The 26,027-nt window shown below is 37.5% G+C and overlaps 3 protein-coding genes across 6 annotated transcripts in view; 1 reads left to right on the top strand and 2 right to left on the bottom strand.

Annotated features, from left to right (window-relative positions):
• Nucleotides 1-477, top strand: part of phactr3a (phosphatase and actin regulator 3a) — a 40,896-nt gene extending 40,419 nt beyond the window's left edge. The window contains exon 12 of one of the 2 annotated variants that reach the window (XM_061735006.1): nt 1-477. This exon is cut by the window's left edge and continues 208 nt beyond it. The gene's annotated coding sequence lies outside the window, so the exon portion shown is untranslated. The other variant, XM_061735005.1, reaches the window with a different exon arrangement.
• Nucleotides 478-874: 397 nt separating this feature from the next.
• On the bottom strand, nt 875-21,680 carry sycp2 (synaptonemal complex protein 2). The gene is made up of 38 exons (XM_061734862.1): nt 21,659-21,680; nt 21,038-21,462; nt 17,608-17,748; nt 17,402-17,533; nt 17,204-17,308; nt 17,088-17,112; nt 16,689-16,774; nt 16,491-16,585; nt 16,360-16,394; nt 16,104-16,246; nt 15,928-15,980; nt 15,534-15,579; nt 15,199-15,301; nt 15,022-15,084; nt 14,681-14,829; nt 14,414-14,470; nt 14,040-14,126; nt 13,509-13,611; nt 11,774-11,819; nt 11,573-11,649; nt 10,822-11,429; nt 10,601-10,716; nt 10,461-10,497; nt 9,502-9,667; nt 9,353-9,417; nt 9,059-9,268; nt 7,644-7,782; nt 6,645-6,946; nt 5,372-5,656; nt 5,141-5,192; nt 4,868-4,993; nt 3,967-4,157; nt 3,664-3,758; nt 3,315-3,414; nt 3,064-3,122; nt 1,416-1,494; nt 1,209-1,265; nt 875-931 (listed from the first exon to the last, which is right to left on the bottom strand). The coding sequence occupies exons 1-38, from the start codon at nt 21,678-21,680 to the stop codon at nt 875-877; spliced, it is 4,737 nt and encodes a 1,578-aa protein (XP_061590846.1).
• Nucleotides 21,681-22,267: 587 nt separating this feature from the next.
• Nucleotides 22,268-25,341, bottom strand: ppp1r3da (protein phosphatase 1, regulatory subunit 3Da). 3 transcript variants are annotated; one of them, XM_061735002.1, is made up of 2 exons: nt 24,931-25,341; nt 22,268-24,431 (listed from the first exon to the last, which is right to left on the bottom strand). In XM_061735002.1, exons 1-2 carry the CDS (start codon nt 25,031-25,033, stop codon nt 23,482-23,484), a joined length of 1,053 nt encoding a protein of 350 aa, XP_061590986.1. In that variant the 5' UTR covers nt 25,034-25,341; the 3' UTR covers nt 22,268-23,481. The 3 variants fall into 3 exon arrangements, with proteins under 3 accessions (XP_061590986.1, XP_061590987.1, XP_061590988.1); XM_061735003.1 differs by having other exon boundaries at nt 25,119-25,341; XM_061735004.1 differs by lacking the exon at nt 24,931-25,341 and adding an exon at nt 24,645-24,782.
• Nucleotides 25,342-26,027: the final 686 nt, after the last annotated feature.

Here is a 26,027-nt window from a genome sequence, read left to right as displayed (position 1 = left end):
TCTATCACGGAGGCTACGAGACGCAACATGGACGCTGGCATGTGAAAGAGACTTTGGTGGAGCCTCCGACTCTCAGGACAAGAGTGAGGGGGGGGGAAAAACAATCTTGTCATTGTCTTTTTTTTTTTTGTACTAATATAAAGAACTTCTTTGACAAAGCGGCGTGAATCCGTGTATTGGTAAGAAGTTGTGCATGTGACCAGCTTCACTTTTTCTAAGCTGATGAATAATGTGTCACTTGGACTGTGTACAGACTGTGCAGTCTGGGAGGGAGTTGGGAAAAATTGATATTAACTGTACATACAGTATATCAATTGGAATGGGACTGTTAATGTCTTCACTTAAAAAAAAGAAATACCTTTGTAAGCACTTCTTGTCTTCAAAATACAACATCTTTTTTAAGAATGATGCATGTCATTTTTTTTTAACAATTTTATTAGCGATCAACAGTACGGTTGGCAAGTTTTTAAAAAGCACGAGATACATTTAAAATCTTGAATGTTTAGTTGCCCCGTTTTAGTACTTAACTCATTTACATTAATGAATCGGGTATACATATTAAAAATATCCAACATGGAAACTGCTAGACAATACGTATGAACAAAAAACTATATGATTAAGACATTTCAATAAATAAGTATCGGAAAAAACTAACATCTCTAACAAAACCACTGTGAATTAACAACAAATCCAACTCTGAATCGACTGAAAACATCTAAATGCAAAAAGAGTTGAACCGGGAAAAATAAACACTGTATTCAAACACTTTGACTTAAAGCAAACAGCAAAAATACATGAGACTGGATCACATGTTAAATAATACAACCTGGCTTAGTGTCTTGAGATAAACTTTGTTCAACCCAATTTGGCTCCATCATGGGTAAAATAAAGCATGTAGTCCTCTCTTCACGTTCTGGACTTCCCCATTAAGCTAAAAATTGTGCAGAACAACCAATAAATATTCAGGAAAAACCTCACAAATCATTATTTGAGTTATACAGACTTCCAGCACTGGGTGTTATGTGCAGACATAAATAGCATTTTTCTGGGTTGCAACTAATGAATATTCTGATAGTTGATTAGTCATTGACTATTGAAACGATTATTCGACTAATCGGATTAAGAATTTCATAATCATTAAATAGCTCTTATTTAGCTCTCGAAACAAATTTCATGCTCAAAAGTCACTTTTGTTCATGTCTGCTTACCATCTCATTAAGGAGCCTGTCTTGAGCTGACTTCATGTCTTTTCTTATCAGACACATCTGAAAACAGCAGGCAGAGCAGAAGGATTTTAGGTGTGATGACAGAATGACAGTCCAGACAACAGCTATAAAATATAACCCATTTAACCAAGTTTCGGATTTATACAACTTGTCAACAGCAATACAGATGTGTGAGCCTGAGGGTCAGACCTCCGATGTGAACATGTCTTCCTCAATCTCCAAACTGTCACATGTGTTATTCTGGAGCGTTGTCCTTAAGGTTTCATGTCTGGGGAGAAAGTCATACAGTAAAAACAACCAACTGAGGAAGCAGGACAGAAAAAAGGAATTCATTTGGTTCATACTGTGAAATGATGTTTCAAAAGTAGCTTGCTACTGTAGGTCAGATCCACATCTAGAAAGATGTGGGATCTGAGAAGGATCAGAACCTCCCCTCCAAAAGGAGGTTCACATTTCAAAGAAAAAGTCATTATCTTTAACTGTTGATTCTGATTCAAACCGCTGTTAATTCTCAGCTGCAGCTATCTACACTGTTTACCATCCAGAGTATGCTGCTGTTCTGTTGTCACCATGTTAAACCCGCCCAGAGAGATTTGATTGCCCCCCGTATAACTTTAGGGAGCGATTAATGAGCTCAAACTGTTGGTAGCTAGATGTACCTGCAGAGCAAATTTAAATTCTCTAATGCTACATCTAGATTTCTAGGCTTGTTCAAAAAGCACGTGACATCAGTTTCACTCATGAATTGGCTAACGCACGATCTTTACGCCTTACCATGTGTTGGGGAAGACTAGACACAAGATTTTGCCAAGAAAATGAATTCATCTCAAAAAGAAAATTCGTGTGAGATAATTTTCAAAATATATGTTAACATTTCATTTCATTTATTTATTTAGAAAGGGACAACGCACATTAATTAAGATGAGCACTTGATGCCATCATGTAAATGTGCCAGATTTAGCCACACAGGCTAATTTACATCTGCACTCCCTGGCAGGTTGATGCCATATATAAAAAACATTGAAAGATAAAACACTAGAGCACAGAGTACAAACAATTAGTAAAACCATGACATAACTCCGAATAATGACAAACAACATACATGATGTTAACCACTGAAGATGAAACGACACAGTAACATGACCTTTATCACTGATTAGATACGTAGGATGGTGAACAATCACATTCAATTAATTTGTGTTAGTTGGTAGCAAGATCATTGCAGTAATGGGTCACCCATTTAGCAACATCAATTCTCACAATCAAGTTGACAGTAGGATCATTTACCCATAACGACTGAACTTTGGCCGAATTGTCCTCAGACTCCATACTGAGGTTACTGGGGTCAACAGAAAACATATCTGGAACTATATTAAAAGAGGGGCTGTTTTTAGTTACTCTTCTTCTTGTTGTGAGGAAATAATTTTAAAATGCTAATTTTATGTTCGGTGGCATAAAAGGACATTGCTTGGATCATAGATCACATGCTAATTAAAGCATGAAGAGAGCAAGGCCTTTGAGGCATGTTCATAAATCTGGGTGCTTATGTTCAAATCAAATGTTGTCTTTGTAACATTCAGGCACTGCATACTGGCAATTCATCCATCAATCCATATTGGTTATATAAAGCAGCACTGGCCTTATATCTTCCAAAACTGGCTTGTGCTGTGGGGCACATATTTAGTTTAGTATAACTTTGAAAGAAATCTGATTTTCCAGTCAAATCCTTTCATCATTGTTCTATAAGTATGTTGTTCATCCTTTTAGTGATCACAGAGTGATGAAAGAGCTAAAAAATATACTCAAACAAGCAAACATACATAAGGTTAAAAATCACCTTGTGGTTTCCTGCTTCAGGTAAGAATGGAAAGTCAGTATCTGTTTTTTCCAGTACACCTGCAAGAAAGACAGGCCCAAACCGTGATTAGATACTGGTCAAATCAGCAACACACCAAATACATCGGAAGGAAGTCTGAATGAACAATGGAAGGTAAGATATTATGATTTCATATATTTTTTTCCTCATTGTGTGTGTGTGTGTGCACAAGAGAAAGGAAAGGAAAGTGAGGACAGATCTGAGTGACCCACGTTCAGGTCTTTCTCCATGCTTTTAAGCACGCTGTCACTCTGCTCCATGTTCTGGATCTCTTCCAGGAGGACCTTCTGAACACGTTCAAGTTTCTGAATTCTGTTCAGAGCAGAGAGAATCAACCAGTGATGAAATTTAAAAAATAAAAGCTCATAGTGTCTTTTTAAATTGTAGGAAACGTATAGATCTGGATCTTGTAAAGCAGGCAAATGAACATTAGTGGGAAAACATCCATGAAAATAAGCATGGTGATACTCAATGTTCATTTTGTACAATCATTTTGTAATGTCTTTGTCAGTAAAACTATCTTATATAGTTTATTTACAACAATAAAATCCACAAACTGACCTGTATTTGGTAAACTGTGTGCCTATGGCGGAGACATGTTGCTGCATTGTCTTAGCAGACTGCTTGCTGTAAAGCTCCATCATATTGAAATGTTTCTGAACACAGTAAATACACAGCAGTTCAGTGATAGCAGTGTATCTTCATGACAAACAATGAGAAATGAATTCATTCTAAAGCATATTTATTGCTTTCTAAACTACACAGGCACCATGCTGTAAAGAGATTCTGGTTTTGTTTCAGACACCAGAGATGTGTCATGCGGCAACTGATCTTATTCTGTAAAGTTTACAAATATGTGCATACCTTGAACTTAGTTTTTAGCTCAGAACTAAACTGTTCACAAAGGTTCCTTGGGGTCATAGCAGTTTCCAGTGACTCAAAATCCTCATCTGCGTCCATGTCTCCATCCACCACCTCAGACTTCGACTCACTCCAGCTCACGTGGAAGGACGACTCCACCTGGTTCAACTCCTCCAAAGCAGGCACCTCAGCAACTGTTTAAAAAACATTCCCAGGTTTAAAGAATACATGCTGAACTATGGAAAAGTATATATTTTTAGGGTTCAGCATGAAAGTATGGTATCTGGGACCATACAAATGTCTTATTAAACCATTGCATTGTGCTGCTGAGTATGCAGGACATGGGAGAAACTGAGCTGTTTAGATGTTATTCCTTTTTCTATGTTGAACCAGGACTTTGTTACAATAACCAATCACATTATTTCTTTCCTGGCACCAAGAATCAATGATTCAGAAGAATCTGCCATGATGTTGTCTTTGCAAGTAGCAGTTAATAGACTTACTTTATCCACAACTGAAAGGCACTGAACAAGCTCAGTTGTGAGCTGCACAGGCCAACATGAAACGTTGCATTCCTCGTCATCAACAGAAAACTAAGAGCCCTGTGGATTAACTTCATTTTCAAAGGTAAAGCCCCAACAACGTAGTGCAAAAACCTAGTGGTGTAGTAACACATTTCCCAAACCACTTCTTGCATGCGTTTTGTTGCCAAAAACGTGGTTTTGAGACCCGATGGGGGACAAAGATGAGTTCCATTCACGCAGCATGTGACCCCCCTGTTGATGGCCGGTCACATACACGTACATAGCAACTTCATCTCGTGTTTACAAACCATAATTGTGTAGTCTGAACAGTGCAGCAATCTACTGGCAGTAACATGTGTGCAAAATGAAAGCAGCCTTACAGGATTTGAACAATTTTCTTGGCTTCATACGAGGAGAATGCTGTTGTCTAATATTGCTTTTCTTCACTTCTTTCTCATCTTCCTCAGAATTACTAGACGGGGAGATGTGGCGCTTCCGATTCGGTCCTGCAGAAGGGGGAAAAAAAGGACAATTAATCTATGTGGTACCCTATTTAGGGGGAATTTTTGTTCATTATAGCTATTCAATTAAGTGTAAATGGAAACTAGAAAATCCTAGTCCAAATAACAAGAGGAATACAAACAATGTTTTACCTGAGGCAAGATGCTGTGTGCGGTCAAAGTTTCTGCTTGTACCTGGTGTTTTCTATCAGAAAGGGTAGTAATGCATTAAATATATTTTGATGGCTACATTGCTTTAGAAATCATATGAACTCAGTCACCCATTTGTGTTTTTTGAATCCATCCATCCATCCATCCATACATCCATACATACATACATACATACATAATCATGACAAACAGAGCTCAGGACAGTGATCAAACCTCTGTTTTAGAAGACACGGTCAGTGCAGCAGGGGAGGTGTCCTTATAACTAAGTACTGATGACTTAAAGGATGATCGGCTCAGTGAAACCAGGGATCCAGAAGACATTTTACTGAATTGAAGGTTGCACTCTTGATGAATGATATCCTTAAGGACTGGTGATTCAGGTGAGGACGGTACAGTTGGCTTATCGAGCTCAAGGAGAGTGGACGTCAAAAGTGGCGGAGAAGATGGAGATACAAGAGACTGAGGAGCTGAGGACAGATGTGGCTGGACTGCAGGCATCTGAAAACAAACAGAAGAGACAGAAAGTGAAGAATAAATATAGACACTCATTAAATCATGCTATGGATTAATGAGAGTAAATGATGAGGACACATTTCCACAGTATGTAGGATATACTGTATATTAGTGATGCACCGAAATGAAAATTTGTGGCCGAAATCGAAAATAATAATAAACACTTGGCCGAATACCGAACAATACTGAACATGGTTCTCCAGCAGTTTTTCATTTATTTTGCCAATTTTTTCACCATTGCATAAATCAAATACATTTGATTTAGGCATGCTTTTCAAAGAAAAAAATCTTTTACAAAATTACAAGGTAGAAAATATTTATTGAACATAAAAAAATGAAATCTTTTTAATTTCCCAGCATTATGTTGTTTTGGTTCCACCTCCTCCTGGTGAATGTTAGGTAAAATTCTTATGGGGTTAGTTTTTGGTTGGCCAACGATTTATGTAGTGCGCAACGTTACGGGACGGAGCGGCGAGTCTATTTCCTTATTTTACAACGCCGTTATTAATTGTTCGTTTTTTTTCCCCACTTATTCCACCGAACACCGAAAGTGTTTTTTTTGCCATTTTCGGCCGAACAATTTCGGTTACCGAACAATCGGTGCATCACTACTGTATATATATGCAGAAGGATATATGAAATGCACGACTGTTAAGCTCTGCCTGCAGATAAACATGTCATTTAAATCATGTTACTTGACTGTGGCTCATACTTTACAATGACATGGTTATAGCTTAAAAATGGGGTCACCTTTAATTTTACAGTCACGTGCACTTGATCTGGGAATTTCTCACTGGAATATTTCCTTTTAATAAATCAATATATTTACACTATGTTAAAAGACAATTTTATTTAAAACATCAAAAGTGCTTTTAAAACTTTTGCTACGAACAGCTCTTTAGCATTGTGAATGGGGAGAACATAACTGGGAACACGTGATACAGAATCATGAAGAGGTGTCAGAGAAAGGTACCTTGTTTGTTTTATGTCCAGTTGGAGGACTGGGAGCAGGGACTCGACGTCCCAATGGAATGGGAGAGGGGGTAGTCCGCATGGACTGAATCTTGGATGAGTTGCGTTTCTTTGCTGTACTGTAGAATGAAGACGGCTTGAATAATCCTTTACTGCTGACTGTAGAGTGAAGTTTGGGTAACAGCAGGATTGGCGAGAGGGTGTCATGGCAGGGAGGCGTAGGGGAGGCAGGGAGTGGGGATCCCCGTGGGCTGAGGACAGTGGAACGGGTCAAATTCCAGGCTGGGGCTGACCCGTCAGCAGCTGTGTAAGTCCAAAATAAGCACAGATGTTCATACAGCTGGCTTCAGAAGTTGGACAGAGAGCAGAGGGTCAACATATACATGCATTTTACATATCCATTTACAGTAAAGAGTTTAGAGAACAGAGGGGCTCTTTATGCAACACTTTTTGTGGGTTAAATGTATCTTATGCAACCTGGAACTGTACTTAATGAGTATGTAGAATGTTTGAGTGAGGCGAGTGCAAAGATCTAATAACTACCGGTACTATTAATGCAACTGAATAAGTGCTTTATACCTTAAATAGTTGTAACAATGTGGGTTTTTGGTTGATTTTCTTTTTTTAATACTTCACTACCACCACTACAGGTGGAAATTGAGATCTATAGTTGTTTTCTTTAAACATTTAATGTCCATTGTACCATCAAATTTGAGGACTTTTGATAAGTATGGGACATTTGAATAAACTATCTCTGAAGGGAAGTACTTTTGAACTGAAGCCACAAACTCTTTAACTACAAGTGAGCAAACAGTTTAACTGTGATCAGTAAAAAGAAAATCACAAACTAACCATACTCGATATATGTCAATGATGAGAAACAAATGTGTCTAAAAGAGATATTAAGTAATAAATGTGGTCACTGTGATGGACTTAAACAACATCAAGAACAATGTTCTTGAACTCCGGTGTTGGAAAGTAGCTTCCCACAGGATCTTACATCTCATCTTCTCGATGACAGGAGGGAGAGACTTCTGGAAGCCCGCCAGGGAATCTTTCAAAGAGCTCATCTGTTCTTGGGCTAGGATATTTTTCTTTTTCAACTTTGAAGTTTTTTGAGGAATATTTCCAGGTCTAAGCTGTGAAAAAAAAAAAAGTGAAGAAGGCATGTTTACATAATTCAGCATTCAGCTTAGCAGAGTAAAAATGTTACAGCTTAATAAATTCTTGTTTCCCCTTTATGTTACATGAGATGCAGTCCACTGTATTTTAATTTGTGCAATACTAGGGTGTTTTAGAACCCATCATGTGGATATCCAAAGTTATTCAACATACAATATTAATTAATATTACTATTAACTAATTATGTTAAGCAAGAGTTGAGGATTGAGAGGACATGTAGTTGAGCAAAGTCAAAATAAATGTGATATTGATGCAACGTTCTACTATACTACCAGTCTTCATTCAGAAATAACATGCTATATTTCAAAACTAACTAAAATATTTTGCAAAGCGTATTAACAAAACAGAATAAGATCATATGTAATCTATTTTTACAATATGTAACAGTAATTTCAGGGCATTGCTGTTGTGATGCCTGTTGGTGGTTATCCATGTTATCTGATTATGTGTCATCAAAACTATGTCAAGCTAACCTTAGTTTCAAAGATATGAGTTAAATACAAAGGTTGCAAAAAGAAATCACTATTTATGCCAGATTTTAATTATTGTACATGCTAATATAAATAATCAGAAACTTTTTTGTTAATGTACATCTAAATTGGGGTAGCAGATCTATATGTCAGTGTAGTTAAATGACAAAAGATTAAAAAAAAACAACCCAAAAGGAATAGCTCAGTCATTGTATCTCTATGTACAAGCATCTTTGAGAAAAACTGTTGAAAGCTGATCATTTTCAGGTTTTTGCAACCCATCGTGTGGATATTTCAAGTTATTGCTAATTAAAATGTTTAAATTTAAATACTGACAACTGACAGAACTGTATCATTACTGAGAATTTTTGAGTAAATATGTATTAACTGTCTAAAATGATCAGTTAGAATGATGTGGTGGACAGTGAAAACAGAACAGAAAGCATCGTTTATGAAGAACTTAATAATCTTAGTGTTTGAAGCCATGATTTTGTGTGAGTTCTTGAACTGAGTAAACCTCAAACTGAGTTAGGATGCCTGCTGATTTGCAATTTTGAATTCAATCACATCAATTTGTAATACTACTTTAATCAAAATAAAATTCCAAAATGGTATGTGCAGAGCTATGATACTTCATCTGATAGATATTGATGTAAATTACTTTGATTACCTGCCAGGAGAACAATAACAGTGAATATATAATTTGTTCAGCTGTGTTTAAAAAGGAAAAAAAAAAAGGAAAGAAAACAGAGGAGAAATTTGCCTTAAGAGGGGGAGACGCTTCTGGTTCACTTTGGCTGTCATCAGTATTCACTTCCCTGTAGCTTTTCTTGGATTTTGTTGCGGCTCTACTGGGTCTCTTGCCAGATGCACGCGGTTTGCTGATTGCCGCTGTTGCCTTCACCATCTCGAGTTTATCCAACTCCTTCTTTGGCTGAGCTGGAGCTGGAGCTTTCTTCACATTGGGATTCTTCTGATACAACAATGACACACTGTGGCTAAATGGGAGAGTGCAAGACTGACCTGAAAAATGTCCTTTACACCTACATTCCTTTACCTTACTGGGTTTTTTGTTGCCTGTAACAGCTTTCGAAGAGGGTGGAAGCAATTTTAGAGATTCATCTGCAATTTAAAAAAATGCATAACAAATATATTATTGGGAAGAACATTAGTACGGCGAGCATTAATACTGTTTGAAGGGCCTACATGAAGAATTGGGTGGGTCAGCTTGGGGTTTGATGACTGGCTGTCTGGAATATTTAGTAACTTTGGGTTTGGGCTTCCTGGAAGATTCTCTCAGCCAGCTGACCTCTGTCGTGACATTGTCTGTGTCTGTGTCACTGAACAAATGCTTTTTGACAAACCGCTTGTTCTGCAACACACATACATATATCACATACACAATTAGAAGTAGACTTTCTTTCATGTGCATTCAAGCAGCCATTAAAGAAACTTGGCTCTGTATATAGATTGACAAGGGAACTTGGTAAAAAAAAACACAAACTACAGGACACTGAAAGCCTACTTTTTCCACAGGTTGTGTTTTCTTGGTTGTCCTTAAAGGAATGGGGGAGTTCTGGATGTCACTGTAAAAATAATGCCAGAAATATGAAAATAAATCCATGCAATAACAAAACAGCAATTTCAGGGTCTTCAATTAATTTCCATTATTTTCAGCTGCTGTTTGACCTACCTGCTTGACACGGGATGAGTTGTGGTGAAAGTTGTGTTTCCTTCCTAAAGTGCAATAAATGAAAAATACTTACAGCAGTGCAGTGGTCATCAGAGGACTCAAGTATACACTGAATTATATGAAATGCAATAACAATATTTACAATACTTACAATACTAAAAGATGAATCTATGTTGAATGCGAAAACATCTTCTCTGTAAATTGGAAAGGGCATTAAAAACAACCTTAAATGCTTTGAAAAACAATTCCAATCTTTTAACTGACATATACTACCTGTGCTTGACACTGTTTGTTTTGCTTTTGCTGTAAGATTTCATTACAGCTCCAGGTGTTCCTTTCTATCGCAAAAAATATAAATTTAGGCATAATTAAATATAATTTTTGAGGTATAAATAAAAGACAAATCAAAATTATGTTCAGTGTTAGTCAAGTCGGGTCAGGTTATTACCGTAACTAATTGCTAATCACTTACCTTACCAGATGATAACCAGCTCGTGTTGAAGATTGACCTATTATCAAAGCAGAATAGTCACTATGACACCTTCAGACTAAAAATGAACAATTACTAGAGCAGAAATAAACTGTAACTCTAATATGTATCACCAAACCTACCTGTTGACAGAACGGTTCCAGCTCGGAATATTTTTCCCAGCATCACTGGATTTGGTATTTGTCTCATGATGGCTCGAGATGAGCTTTATCATGCTGCCTGCAACCTCTGCACCCCTCTAGGTAGAGACAGCAAAGGAATAAACACAATATTTAATTTTTTTTTGTTTTTAAAGCAAAACCAAGAACCTTAAAATGAACATGGAAATTTACATAATTCCTACTTTCTCTTTGCTTGAAAGGATCATCTTAGTTTCAACCCTAACCCTGGAGTCCTTTTTCTCTTGCAGAGCTTTGGCTTTGGAGGGCTTGCCTGAAGCTTTAATTGGAACAGGATCTGTATCCAGTGACATTCTGTCTTTACTTTCTCTTTTGGTATGGTCATTTCTCTGAGCCTGCTGCTCCCTGGGAGCCCTCCGTGAAGAACCACATGAGTTTCCTGAGCTTGTGCCTTCCAACTCCTTTCTGTTACTGGTCATTTTTTTCTGTAGCGGAGCTGGTTCCTGGGTTGAGGGTTTTCTATTCCTTTCCTTGAGGACCTGCTGTAACGGAGCTGGTTCCTGGGGTGAGGGTTTTCTATTCCTTTCCTTGAGGACCTGCTGTAACGGAGCTGGTTCCTGGGGTGAGGGTTTTCTATTCCTTTCCTTGAGGACCTGCTGTAGCAGAGCTGGCTCCTGAGGTGAAGGATTTTGATTCCTTTCCTTGAGGACTTGCTGTAACCGTAGAGTAAGTTCACTGTGGAGTTGCTCTTGGAGGACAAGGCTTGAGTTTGAAACTGACATTTTCTTTGCTGAGGGCGGGCAGCTCTCCTGCTGTGCCTTTAAATTAGGCTCTTGGGGTGGGGGTGCAGGTGGGGGGTAAAAAACAATTACATTACTTTTTTGTTGACCAAGACAGATGTCAGTTTTTAAGTATGTAAAAAAAAAAAAAGGCACTGAGAGATACTACAGATATTTGATGTCTTTGTTGATTTACCAGGGTTTGGCAGATCCATTTTCTGTGTTGGCATCATTACCATTTCTGAAACTGACATTTTGCTCCAACTAGATGATCTGTAATTTGAACAAAGCCTAATCAAGCACCCTCTTAATGTATGGTAAATGTGCACACACAGATAATGATGATTAGCATGTCAGCCATTTGAATGTTCAACAAATTTTCTTTCACAGAGCTTACATATTGTGTCCAGATTTGGGTTGGGTGTCAGGTACAAAATAAGACTCTGTAAGTAAAATAAAAAAGCCATGAGAAAGCTTCAAGAGACTTTAAAAAAATAAATGAAGTAGCTGTATTACTAACAAAACCTGTCAAAAAAAGCAAACCAATACCTTGATATATTTCTTCTCCTTGTCCAGCCACAACCGCCACTGGTGTCTTCTGCAGAAAACGACAACAAATATCACTGAACGTTAAACTAGTCCTACTTAATAACAACTTACAAACTGTCGTTTTGTGTCATTTAAAAATCAAAATGATCTAACTGGTATACTATCTGTGATGGAAGCAGATAAAGAAACTGGGAACAGAGGCTATAAAGCCCAAGTTCAAGTCCTGGCCTGTGGCTCTGGAAGTCTTTACCACTAAACTACTTTTGAACATAAAGCAAGTTTTTCTTTTGCTGCCCTCTGCCACTAACACATAGACTGTGTGGACTTGCACACTTACAATTACATATCTGAGTGCATAAGTGCATTCATAACAACTGTAGTGTCTATAAGGTACACAAACAGCACACCCAAAATGGTGTGGAACCCTGAATACTTTGTACACTCTGTGGTCATTATCTTGTTCGCAATGTAGAAGATGTGGAACACTCAAATCTCTCTGGTAATAAGACAGGAAGATTTTTATTTTAGAGTAGGACATCTAAAATGCCTAAAGGACAAAGACTGGGGAACACTGAAGTACAGTATATTGAATAAACATTACAAGTGCAGCATCTTACATGAAATATGTTGAGTACTGTCACATACCTTTGCTTTCATAGCAACTGCATTTTTGCTATTAAAAGTAGTGGTTTGGCCACGGATCTTAATGGTTATATCATCTGAACAAAACTTTTCCACAGATGTATTGTCCTTGCCTGGAGTAGAAAAAAAGAAAGAAGAAAAGAAACAAAATGTAAAAGGTTTAAGTTGAGAATACATATTTTGTAAGATTCAACTTTGCAGTAAATAAAAAAGGAAAAAAGGAATAAAGCGTCCATCAGGCAAGAGAATATGCATGGAAACCTTTGCTATAATGTTGTGATTGTTAACAGGCAACAAATTCCACTACTGTGAAGCAAACATTAATTACTCTTTCGGAGGGGTTTTAACCAACTTTGATATCACTAAATTAGAGTAGCTTGAGATTTCTTTTTGCCAGAATAATGACACATTTGCTCCAGGAAAGTCTATTACCCACGATAATATTAACTCATTTTTTACAACGATCTTAGCTGATACCAAAAGATAAAATTCAGAGTGATTCTGTCCATCTCCTTGGATCATCAAAAAGCCACAAGACAAAAGAAAAAAAAAAAACAAAAACAAAAAACAAACAGGATTGTTAGTTTGATTGTGCTTTTATCAATGTGCACTCAAAATTTGTGTTCAGAGGTTTCATGTTCATAAATATCTTGGGAAATGTACTTTATGTACAGTTATACTGCTTATGAGATTAAAAAGGACCAAGCAGTAGTTCATAATACCTAATAAGTTGATAGCTAAAGCAGATTGAATATAGTAGAATATTTTACATACTTTACAGAAAAGGTATCCAACATTGATTAAAGAATAGGTGTGATGCCTGTACATCTGCTATACAGCTAAATCTTAGTTTTTTCAAAGCTGAAAGATTAATGGTATCATGATAGTAATAAAGTAACACTCCAACAGGTGTGACAGCAGACCTTCCTAGTGTGACCTACTTGATAGCTTGTGCGCATGAGAACTGCTACTGTGCATAACTCCTCCACTGCTGCATATGAAGTTTAAGGACTCTGACAGTCTCTTCTTGGCAGGGGTCACCATCTGGATGGAAAATCCAAAACTCTTTCATATTTTGTCTCGCCTCCACAACGTCAATTTAAATCAGCTTCACAAACTGGCATGGTAAACCAAATAAATCTTAATAGAAAAATTGAAGTCATGCTGTGAAAAGATATTCATTCATTCACGATTGTTAGTCTACTAGTTAACCATATGGATTTCAGTTGAGATAAATTTGGACACAGGCGTGTGTTACTTGTGTATTATATGATAGGTCAGGTATAATGCATAAAATATCAAATAACTAACATTGTAACAATAATTTACAAAGCTTTGTTATAACATACTCTTCTGAATTTACTACACAGCTCAGCCTAGTTTTATGACTTTACTGAATCATTAATGCCCTTTGTCACTGATAAACCAAAGTACCTGTATATTTGAATTTAACATCCGGCCACATCTCTTACCTGTGCAGATGCAGCTGGGGCACATGACCTATAAGGGGCAGTATTTTTCTGGCTTTCACCTAGAGAAAGCTGACTCTCTGGAACAACCTGTGTGAAGGGTGGTATGCAGTGCAAACACAAATGATCACTTCATAGCCAGTATGCTGGTTTCATGTAAACAAGGTTTTTTTGATACAATAAAAGTCAATGTAAAGGATTATTGCCTGGTTTAATTCCAACTATAATTTTGTCTATTTGATCAAAGATCGTCTTAAATCTTAGCCAGCCCTAACAGTGTGCAGCCATTTCAATGATTGCCTGTTTTATATCATTTTAAATCACTCTCAAACCACAGCTATAAATTGAAAGAAATATATTAACAAGACATTATTTACCTGGGAGTTGTTCCCATCAATCACAGCTTTAACTTCAACGTTTGTTACAGATGTGTGCTGGAAGAAAAATAAACGTATTATATATTTTCAGATCTATGATGCTACTTAAAATACTCTAGTATAGATATATTTACAGAGTATCTATGTCATCATTGTTAATCTTTAAATTAGCAACTCATGTTTGTACTGTGACATGTAAATACAATAAACACTTTTAGTAGGGTGCAGTTGATAAAGAGATGAGTGAATATGCCAGGATATCGCTACTTTGTTTTTAAGATGCCCGTAGACACTGCGAGCAGCCTGTAGGACGTCCAGAGAAGAACTAAAATGGATGGTGAGACTGGATCCTTCCACTGCACCAACGATCACCACCTCTGAGAGCTTTATCCGCAAGACTTGCTCCTTTCTGTTCCCTGAAGATACAGGACTGTCTGTATTGGAGCAAACCAAAGGGGGTAGCAAGGAAAGTGCTGTTGATCAAGTTCATTTGTGCATCAAAATATGTGTACTTAATTTCCTTTGCATGGAAATCCATGGAATGCTGTAAATATACTTCAGATAAATCAGCATCAAAATGCACGCAGCTGTCTTTATGATCTAATTACCTGTAACAGTGTAGCTTTGGACTTCATTCTCACTGATGCATATTGTTTCCCAGTGGCCCTCCTAGATCAAGTAAAAACATGCTTTAATAGATGTTGACTTTCCAAAAAGTGTTTGGTTCTTCTTAAACAAAAATACAGCTTTTTTTTTTTTTGCACATAAACAGACTTAATGTATAAGAACCTCTTCGCCGGGTAAGGAAAAGTAAAAGGAGATGCTGTGGCTGGCAAGGTTGAAATCAATCCAGAATTCCTCAAGCTTCTCATCTGAGGGCATCAGCAGCTGACAAGACAATCACAATCTATTAAAACCTACTACCAGACTTACTTTGTGAGCATTATGACATTCAAACTTATATACTGTGAACTTAAAAAACCAATGCAACCAAAGGGTTTTTGATAATAGAATATTTATATACTACGTATGTTTGGATATTGAACACTAAATTATTATTTATTTTCAAAGGATCCCCCACCCACACAAACACAGACTTAAAAATCCTGTTGATTCTGACCTCATATTTGTCCAGATAAACTTCCAAACAAGGATATGAGTACACTCTGCCGAAGAGAAAAAATATTTGTCAGTTATCAAACCATCAATTTTATCAACAATTCGTGTATCCTGGGACCAGTTTAGAAACCGGAATACACTATGAATTTATAGGGTTTAAGTAAAAAAAAAAACAAGCTCACAATAATGCAGTCGCCTTCCAACACAGCTGCTGTGAGGAATTACGATTAAAACAGAAAAAAGAAGTAATAGCTCTGACTAAAACAGTCGTTAAAAATTATTCACTCTACTTTAAGAGTGTAGAAAAACATTTCTCCTTTGAACAACAACCTTAAAGACACTTCAGGTTTCCAAGCCAGCCTTGAAAAAAACCTTGATCTACAGCACATTTGTACCTTCGCTTGTCTCCCTGCATCCCATTCACCATGTTCAGAAACCTCCGACAAGCCTGAAATCACACGCATTTACATTCAATTGTATGTATTGTTTTGGGGTAAGACATTACAATAAGTTGTAACATTAAAATACAAATACAAATTAAACCGAATTAACAAGAACCGTATGATTGTACCGTTTCAAACTCAGAATCGCTGATCTGAGTAAATGCAGTAGCCACAAGCCCCATACTGAACCACTGATCTGCTAGCTTCTTCCTCTGGTCAGGAGTGGCCATTCTGCATAATGCCTCCATCAGCGACGACTGCAAGTCATAATCTGAAAAAAATGAAACACCAAAAGTAATGATGTGTTTATTTATAACTTAAAAAGAAAAAAAGAAATAATATACTAGGCAAAAGGTCATATGAAGGTTCATAATAAAAACTTACCACCACCCTCCAATATCAGACCAGCCAATTTGGTCCTGTGGGAAATTGAACACATAAGGCTTTAAAATAGTGTGGACAAGCTTAAAAAGAATGTATATATTCCTTGCTATTAAGAAACTAGTCTGACATACATGATATCTGAGGCCTCTTGTGATGTTAGGATCTTTTTGTTTCTCTTAAGCTCCACTGGGATTTTGTCCAGAATCAAGTTATATTTGCGAATTGCCTATTAGAACATGGTGGACAAGTTAATTTAAGAGTAATTGATCTTAAGTGTTTCATATTTAATGATACTCTGAGAACAGGTAGTTAGAAAACATATTCTACACCTCCTTCTGGATCGCAATGTAGATTCTGGGGTCTATTGCCAACTGACCGACAGGATACAGGAAGGACTCTGTGATTTTGTAGGTTCCTGTAAAAATAAAAACAAAATAAAGCCTTTTCTCATGTACAGAGATTCGTCACATAATTGTTATAAGAAACCAATCTTGCATATAGATTTTATCAAATATTTCCAAGCAATTTTTAAAACATGGTTTGAAAATTAGAATAAACAACCTTTTGTGAAACGATTGCACAAAAGAAAAGATTGTACTTTGATAAATGATCATCTTTCTATTGATTTTCGCTCTGAGATTTGGATATTAGTATTAATTTCATATGGTTTCTAGCTTAAGACCTTACATACTGAGTACTGAATGCAAATAAAAAATATATAAGCATACCTTCTTTGCCTGCCTTGTGAACTGCCTGTGACAGACGAATTTGGAAAACCCTTTTAAATTAGGTAAATTAACACATTTTATGATACAGAATGTGTCTTCTATTAGTATAAGCTCACCATTAAAGCACTGAAGAAGTTATCACACAGGGTGATCAAATTCTCATCCCAGTGAAGGCCACACTGGATCCACAGTTGCTTGCATTTCTCAAACCACTGCACCATGTGCACAAAATCATATTCAATCAAAACCTGAGTGAATATACTTGAAAAGGCATCATTATACTATGCACTGGCATGCATTAGATGTATACTTATCTTCTTAATGAGTCCTTGAGTTATTAAACCTTGTAGTCCTTGACTGCCATCTGGTAGTTTCAGCATTTTCCCACACTTACAGAGAGTAACAAAACCTAAACTGGCTGATTTTGCATCTTCTTGATCCAAACTCTGAGGAATATTGACAAAATTGTTAAATCCAAAAGCAACACAGGATCATATTATAGCATTGGGCTTCTTCTTACCTTTCTCATAAATGTATCTAATTTGGTGACAAACTGCTGTGAACACTTAATGTGGGTCTTTTCATGCATGTCCTTCTCTAAGAAAACATAAAGCGCTCGGACATTTCCACTCTTTAACACCTCCTCCATCAGGTTCTCCAACTGTTAAAAAATATTACATCATACACAACAATTAAATAATAGTAAGGTAAGGGATGTTAATTTTGGTGAGCTTAAGTTGTCAGTGCTGATCAGCACAACCTGTAGGCTTTGATTTGTTGCCATTCTTGCTTCTTAGGGACAGCTTCACTACCACTTGGCCTGTGCAGTCCTCAGTATGCGCTGAAACTGAAAACACAAACTTGAAGATTACAACTCTTCTCCAACAGTCACAAAAGAGTGACGTTGTTCTGCCAATTTCTGCTGCTTTGCCAAAAAATGCTACCTAATGGTTTTATACCTTTGTAGAGCTACAATTTTACTGTGTTTTACTCCCTAGCCCACTTCCTTTTCCCCCAAGTGGTCATTGTCGCTTGCCAGGCCGTCATTGTAAATAAGAATGTGTTCTTAATGACCTGTCTGGTTAAATACATTCAGTTTCAATTGTTGAAATTTCATGAATTAGTAGACTATAGTATCTTGCAAACTGTTTAAAGCTCATAAAAAAACTTTACCAATCAACATTCAGAAAAGATTTGAAAAAAGAGAAAGCAAGTATAACTTAAAAGGAACAGACATTTTTTAAAGAAGATTAAAGATTAAAGATTCAGGACTAAATTGATGGAACGTTGTGTTTCTGTGAAAAAAAAGAATCAAAATCAAACATTACATTCAAAATAACAATTAAAGCCTGTATGTCAAGTAAATATAATGAAAAATGTTAGTTAAGTTTGATTGACAAACCCATAGCTGGCGGTAATTTTATTTTATTTTAGTTTTTTATTTACTTAGTTGTTGTTTTTTTAATTTTTAATTTATGTTATTTGTAAATGTATTTCTTGGGAAAAAGGGGCAGATTAGATAAGATTCTTCTTCTTTCTGCTCCATTTTCATTCACAATTTAGGAACATTTGTGTTTGTATTTGTATTGAATTGTTTGTTTTATTTTTGAATGAAATAAAGAATAAAATGAAATGAAAAAATGCTTAATGAAATTAAGGCAAACGACTGAATGAATATCAAATAAAGCGATAGAATTGTTTGTTTGTTTTTCTCTTGATCGTATAATGTTCACAAAGTGTAATGCAATTCATGTCATGGGTAGTGTATTTTGAAGGATCAAATACTCAACATCCCATATTATACATTTTACATCGTGTAAAATGACGCAAACTATGAAAATCGACTGTGCGCATGCGCAGAACCACAAAGTATCATTTCTCGGCAGGGAGCAAAGATTGGCAGAACACCGGTCGCCATCATAAATCGAGCAGTTTAAGATGGATAAATGCATTGTGACTGTCAAATTACATATTAAATGTGGCTTGTCTTAAATTGTTGATGACCTCCAAACGGTTATAATCAAATAATGTCATAATTGCGGCGTTAGTACATATTTATTTCAGATATTTCATGCTGTTGGATGGTAATCAAAGAGCCATCTAAAGTAACTGCCCCGCTAGCTTCACGATTACAGTGAGAGCAGCTGGCTTTGTCTGCTGTCTAACTCAACTTTTTGGAGAAAAAAAAAACATCAACAGACTCTTAATGACAGAATGTAAAGACGGAGTTTTTCTCACCAATTGTTCATCGTGTTGCCATATTTTGTACAAAATCCGACGTGAGACTTCGGAACGTTTGGGGTTTTATTCTAAACGGTCGCTAAAAGCGCGCGAAATTGACCGTGACGTCACAGCATGTGACCGTGTAACGGTCGTTTCTGATCCGTGAGATTCTTATGGAAAAAATATGTAGAAATTACATTAGAACCATTCGTCTCTCCCAGTCTAGTCTAGTCTAGTCTCTCTCAGTTCTATAATACATCCATGGTCTCTCCACCAATGCAAAGGCCATTAACACCTTAAGTTTATGTGCTCTTTTCAATGTATTTTTTGTATTTCATTGTGTCCTGATTTTCCGCCGCTGAGTGTATGTCTCCCCCTGGCGGTTGTATTGTGCTGTTTGCATCTTGTCTTTCAATAAAAAAAAATATGTAGAAATGATTTCTTACATTCACATTCTATAGTTGCACCTCATTAAATCCTAAATTGGTAAAAAAAATAAATAAAAGTCAGCTAAAATATTTTCTAAAAAAGTTAGTGTATATTTTCAAAAAGGATAATCATTAAAAAGGTAAGAAAATTAGTCATATTACAGCATAGCTGTCAAGTTTTGGATTTATGAATTTATGAATGTATTAGGATCAATAGATCCATGATTAGGATCCCCATTAGCTGATGCAGTACATCAGCTACTCTTCCTGGGGTCCACACATAACAAACAGACATAATATACATTTACACCAAGCACAAAAACAATATGATCCATACTGATATTCCCTGCTTAATACACTTAACAGTCAAATAAAACAACATTAACAGTAATAGTAATAATGCAAGATAAACTCAATAACAAAATGAGATTAAAAAGTAATAATCATAATAATAAAATATTAAATAAATAAACATAATTATAAGTGTGTGAGTGTGTGTGTGTGTGTGTGTTTGTGTGCGTGTGTGTGTGTGTGTGTGTGTGTGTGTGTGTGTGTGTGTGTGTGTGTGTGTGTGTGTGTGTGTGTGTGTGCGTGTGCGTGTGCGTGCATGCGTGTGTGTGTGTGATAGTATCCTACGTGTATGTCTACATGTGCAGAATTGTTTACAGGCGTAGGGCTATTTGACGTTGTTTCAGTTGTCTTTTAAAGCTTGCTTTTGTTCTTTCTTTAGCAATCTGTCGTGGAAGAGTTTTCCCTTCTATCATGGCTCGATATATAACTGTTCTTTGCTTTGATTGTGTTCTAGCTTTAGGAACTATATAGCAACCTCTGGTGGCATGCCTCGTGTGTACATACCACACGAGTGAGTGTGGTGAGTGGCCACTACACCTTATTTTTAAATCATACATGTATGATTTAAAAATACGGTGTAGTGGCCACTCACTAGCAGGACACTACGGGAAATCTTCCGCCACCCGCTGTCTCACCGGCCCAACCGAGGTCCAGTTTCTTACATTTTTAAGACAGATTTAAGAGAAATCCAAAATAACTACCTGTCAACCACTTACAAACTGCAATTGATTGATTGAAACCCCCTCTGGGGAAAATCAGTTGTTAAAAAGAGGAAGACAAACAGAAAAACAGAAAAATAAAGTGCAACATGTGCAGATAACAACATGTGCATGTGTTAAAGTGCAACATAGATAAAAGTCCAAGTCAGTTAGCCTAACAACTCCAGCTCCAGGTCTCCCCGGGCCTGCAGGGCCTGGTTATAGTCGGAGTGCAGCAGGAATAAACGACTGTCCAAATCTCTCTGTGCTCTGACGGGGGAGAACAAATCTGTTGCTGAATTTGCTCCTCATCCCCGTCAGCTCGCATGTGCAGTGGATGTGGGGGATTGGCCAACATGGCCGCCAGTTTTTCCCCCATCCTCTGTTCAGCCAGCACCTCCAGGCTGTCCAACCCGGTCCCCACCACAGAGCTGGCCTTCTTCACCAGCTTGTTCAGCCTGGCAGCGTCCCTGGCACAGATGTTGCCTCCCCAGCAGGCCACGGCGAAGAACAGGACACTGGAGACCATTGACAGGTAGAACATTCTCTGTAGCCTATTACAAACTTTAAACAACCTCAGCCTTCTCAGGAAAAACATCCTGATCTGCCCCTTGCTGATAAGAGCCTGGGTGTTGTCGGCCCAGTCCAGTTTGTTGTTAATGTGTACCCAGGTACCTGTAGGAGGTCCACACATTTAACTTACACTCCCAATTATGTGCTCATAGCCTGATAGGCCGACCTTTGTTGATACTGAAATGCTGTGGACATTCCTATGTTTGTAAATCCTATAATAGGTCTGCTGCTAGTGGTGACCTGAGGAAGCTCCAGGTTGTCCAGAACAGGGCAGCACGGTTAGTTCTCGGCTGCTCACCTAGGTCTAATGTGAGCCACATGCATGCCAGCCTTTCTTGGCTTACAGTAGATAAAAGGTTGTATTTTAATAAGCTTGTACTGTTCAGCTCAGTCATAATCTGTAAAAGTCCTGTTTTTATTTAGAGTCAAATAGTTTATAGCAATACTGTGCATGATCACAACACTAGAGGTTCCAGGAATGGACATCTTGTACCAGGTCCAAAGACAAATGCTTTAAAGAGAACTTTCATATATCGATCATTGGCTCTTTGGAATAACCTGCCCCAAAACCTCTGCAATACCCTTTTCAGTAAACTTACTTTTAAAAAGAAGTTAAAATTGTATTTGTCACTGTAAGGTTTTTTTTTGTATTTTGTTTTTGTTTTTTTTTGTTTACCATGCTTTTTAACAACTCCCATCATGTAACTTGTTTTTAAATTGTAAGGTTTTTTAGTACTGAATACTGATATTAATTAATGTTGTATTTGTAAATCTATTTTGTATGTCTTTTATGTGGACCCCAGGAAGACTAGCTGGTCGCTACGGCGCCAGCTAATGGGGATCCCTAATAAAATCAAATCAAATCAAATAGAGCCTAAATGAAAACACAAAAGTGGATTAAAGCACATTTATTTATTACATAGTTAATATGCACATTTATTGTCTTCAAGTGAAACATTTACATTTTCTTTTAAGTTGTCATTTTCACTCATGTGGCTCTATGGTATTCACTGACTGTATTCTGTATCTCCTCTTTAGGAAAGTAAATTTAGTTTCCCATTTTTAGAGATATTTACACCAAGTCTTCTTTTTTGGCAGAAATGTTTTCTCTCTTGTTACATCCATTCATCTTTGATTTGTTGTTCCGAGTTTGCTCCCGTTGTCGCCACTAACCTCGCGAGAACTTCCACCCAGGCTACAGCAGGTAGCAGTTCTCACGAGGTTAGTGACAATTTAGTTTGCTGTTTAAAAATTATTATATTATAAAACGGGAAATTCAAGAGAAAATACTAATACGGGAAGACAGCGGGAAAGAGAGGTCAAATACGGTAATTTCCCGGCCCAAACGGGAGACTTGACAGGTATGTATTAAAGTTTACATAAAACTGGAAAATGTGGACTTGAGTTAAATAAAAAAAACAATATATTACAACAAAATAATGTTTTGACATTATTTATTGTTACACAAAATTAGCATTCATTTGATTATTTATTAAACATAGATAACAATTAACAATATGATTTCTAATCTCCAACATGCTTTGGACAAGTAGTGAATACAAAATAAGAAAAAAAAAGTTCAGCAGCTCTAAATGTACAAAATTAGATGACCCCATGGTCATTTTACATTTTAAATAGCTACGTTTTATAAAAAGAAAACTCCCGCACACCTTCTTCTCACAGTGCACTCGTTTATTAGGCCAACATAGACCTTTTTCAAGGCATCAAGGTTTTTGATGCCTTGAAAAAGGTCTGACTGAAACGTTGGCCTAATAAACGAGTGCACGGTGAGAAGAAGCTGTGCAGGAGTTTTCTTTTCATATTTGGCTGCACCTTTCCTCCTCCAACGCACCTTTCTGCATATCCGGTGTGCAAAAACTTTTCTACTTCAAATAGCTACATTTTAAAATTCAGTGCAGTTTTAAAAAACAAGTCAAACAATGTTTTTTTAATTTCAGTCTAGTCAAGTCTTATCAACGTTTATCTAGAATGCAATGGGATCAAAGACTTTCTGCAGTGACAAAATGAACAGCATCACTACATGTGCTTCAGTTATTTGAAAGTGTATTGCTACCAGCAGTCATAAAGTGCTAAAAATAGATTTATTCTACTTTCTGCACCCTAAATAAAGTGCACCATGCTGTCCTCACATTCTTTAGGCACGGTGAGTTTGTAGTTTTGGCAAATTAACTTATAATTCTCTCCATCATTGTTGTCCCAGTATTCAGCCCCACAGACTTTGTACTGAATGGCAAACTCTAACACTGCACCTGGCTGCAGAAATGGAGGGACTGGCAGATGGAAACGAAATGCATCACAACTAAATTCCCCCTCTCCTCCTTCCCAGGTCTTCGTGACGGTGGACACCCAAGAGGCCTTTGCTTCTGCATAGCTCTTCCACTGTGTAAATGAATAACGAGCTCTGATGTCTTTCTGAAAGTCCAAGTTTAGGACCTGGGTGATGCAGATAATCCCCAATTCAAAACACAAGACCCTCTCCAGACACACTTTCTGTTCACAGAGGTGGTACAGGAATTCTGGCTGATCGCCAGGTTGTTGGGCAAAAACTGGCTTCAGATATGGCAAGGAAATCTCCAGATGCCTCCCATCTGCCATCTCGGCACCCATTAGCAATCTGAACGTGACATGATGTGGCACAAATGGATCTTCTCCTGATTTAAAAAGCCTGACGTCTTCCAAGTCCAGTCCCAAGGAATCAATAAACCGCACGCCAACATTTCTGCGTTGTCCCTTTTTCTTCTCGGTGGTGGAAGGCAGTGAGCGTGACCTTCTCCGGATGATGGGTTTAGGCGCAGCTTCACAAGAGAGGAAACCACGGCGCTCTTGCTCTCTTGGCAGATGCTTTCTAGGGCTTGGTGGGCGGATTGGGACCGGCTTCTTCACCACATTGGGTTTGTCAGCTTGAAGCATTTTAGTCAAGTTAATAATCAAGCGTGGTCTTGTGGCACTGCTGTGGTCGGATACTAGCTGTTCAGATTCTGATGGGAGAATCTTCTCACGTCCAATAAACCCACCTCTATCCATGTTGTCAAGAAGGAGTTTCTGCTCACCTGCATGAAAAATAACATGAAAATGAGTTAAGTCAAATGTATTCCTTCAATTTGACTCTAATCAAAAGCATAGTGACACTGAAATGAAATCATAATTTTAATTTTCAAAAGATTGCTTGAGTTTGTCCTAACACTTTGACAAGCCGTTTTGAAATCAAGAAAAAAGTGGGTGTGTACTCCAAGAGTACGTGCCTTCTGCTGCGTTCCATTTACCTCGGAAGTCGGAACTCGGAACTGGGAATGGCGTCACAGCCGAGTTATCAGCGTTCCAGTTACAAAGTAGGAAAACAAGTTTGTAGTTCGCATATAGCACATGAAAAATGTAAATTACACTATGGCAGCATATATATGCCGAACCATACTTGTATACGACTGATTTAGTGTGACCAAAACTAGAATGAAGTGCTACGAATTTTTACAGAGCTCTCTTCTACTGTTTACAACCGGGGCAGCCATATTGGAATGTGAACTCGGGGGTGGGGAAGACTCTCCCACTTACCCAGTGGGAAATCCCACTTCGAGGGGCGTTCCAGTTGAAAATTCCGACTCGGAACTGGGAAATCCCCACTTCCGAGGACAAATGGAACGCGGCATTTATGCATGTAGTCTATTTTCCTCTGTTCCGAACACCGAATACTGAAAATGCCTTTAAAGGCCAAGTAAAATTAAACTTTGACATCACCTCACCATGTAAACACACGAAGGATTAGTTGCATGTGGGATGAAGGATATGGTCTAAGCGTGATCCTCCGTTTGGAGTAATATTTATTGAGTTGCTCGTTTCCGTGCGTCATGAAGTCTCAACTATCCAGTCATGCCACATGATTTGTAAAACACACGAACATGACTATATAATGGCTTTTATCCCTCCTTAAGTCGCAGGAGATCAGCTAACATTCGTGCAGTTAACAGGAAACCACATAAAAGCATGCCACTGAGGCCGCATGGGTGATTGAGTCATGTAAGGTTCTCTATTATATTTCTATCAATTTATTTCAATGTCCCTAATCACACACGCAGACGGTCGCTTTTCTGCATGTGTATCCTTTATTTTAATGTGACAAGCAGACGTGAAAAAAACTCAGACAGCAGTGGATTTTAATATCGACTATCAAATTAGTACTACAAGTCCCACAATGCATCTGTGCGTCTCGCTTCGACACAGGCAGGCGCATAGACATATATACGTAGACGCCCCATCGCTGCTGCGATACGTCAACGACGCCGCCATATTGGATGTGGCAAAACTGCGCTCTAAACTGTAAATTGACTTATTTTCATAAAGCGCCTTTCTACAAAGAAATGCACGTTTTACGTCTCATTTATTCATTCACACACGCACTGATATACTTGGGAAACAGTTAGGCACCAAATATAATATGTTTAATTTTCTCAGATGGCAAAAATAAAAACCTTATTGTTCCCACATAGGAGTAAGAACAAGGTAGTGCTAAAAAACAATATATATCCCCCCTCACAAAAATAAGAAAAATAGAGAAACATATTTTCTCATCAACAAAACTAATTTAAAATTTTTCAAATAACATATTTGAACCATTTTTCAGACAATAAAATAACATTTTAACCATTTTTCAG

Source organism: Cololabis saira, chromosome 12 (genome assembly GCF_033807715.1).
Source record: "Cololabis saira isolate AMF1-May2022 chromosome 12, fColSai1.1, whole genome shotgun sequence".
In the NCBI taxonomy this organism is placed as follows: domain Eukaryota; kingdom Metazoa; phylum Chordata; class Actinopteri; order Beloniformes; family Belonidae; genus Cololabis; species Cololabis saira.
This window is presented reverse-complemented; position numbering and strand designations above follow the sequence as displayed.

Bases quoted from the DNA above. Each gene is read 5' to 3' on its own strand.
- ppp1r3da (XM_061735002.1), bottom strand. From the start codon at position 25,033: ATGCATAAATGCCGCGTTCCATTTGTCCTCGGAAGTGGGGATTTCCCA. The intron at 24,432-24,930 runs GTAAGTGGGAGA...TTTTTCATGCAG, and splicing joins GAAGTGGGATTTCCCACTGG to GTGAGCAGAAACTCCTTCTT.
- sycp2 (XM_061734862.1), bottom strand. From the start codon at position 21,680: ATGTGGCTCACATTAGACCTAG. The intron at 15,580-15,927 runs GTACAAATGTGC...TCTCTTCGGCAG, and splicing joins ATGCAGGGAGACAAGCGAAG to AGTGTACTCATATCCTTGTT. The intron at 11,820-13,508 runs GTAGGTCACACT...TTTTACTTACAG, and splicing joins TCATGCGCACAAGCTATCAA to AGTCTTATTTTGTACCTGAC.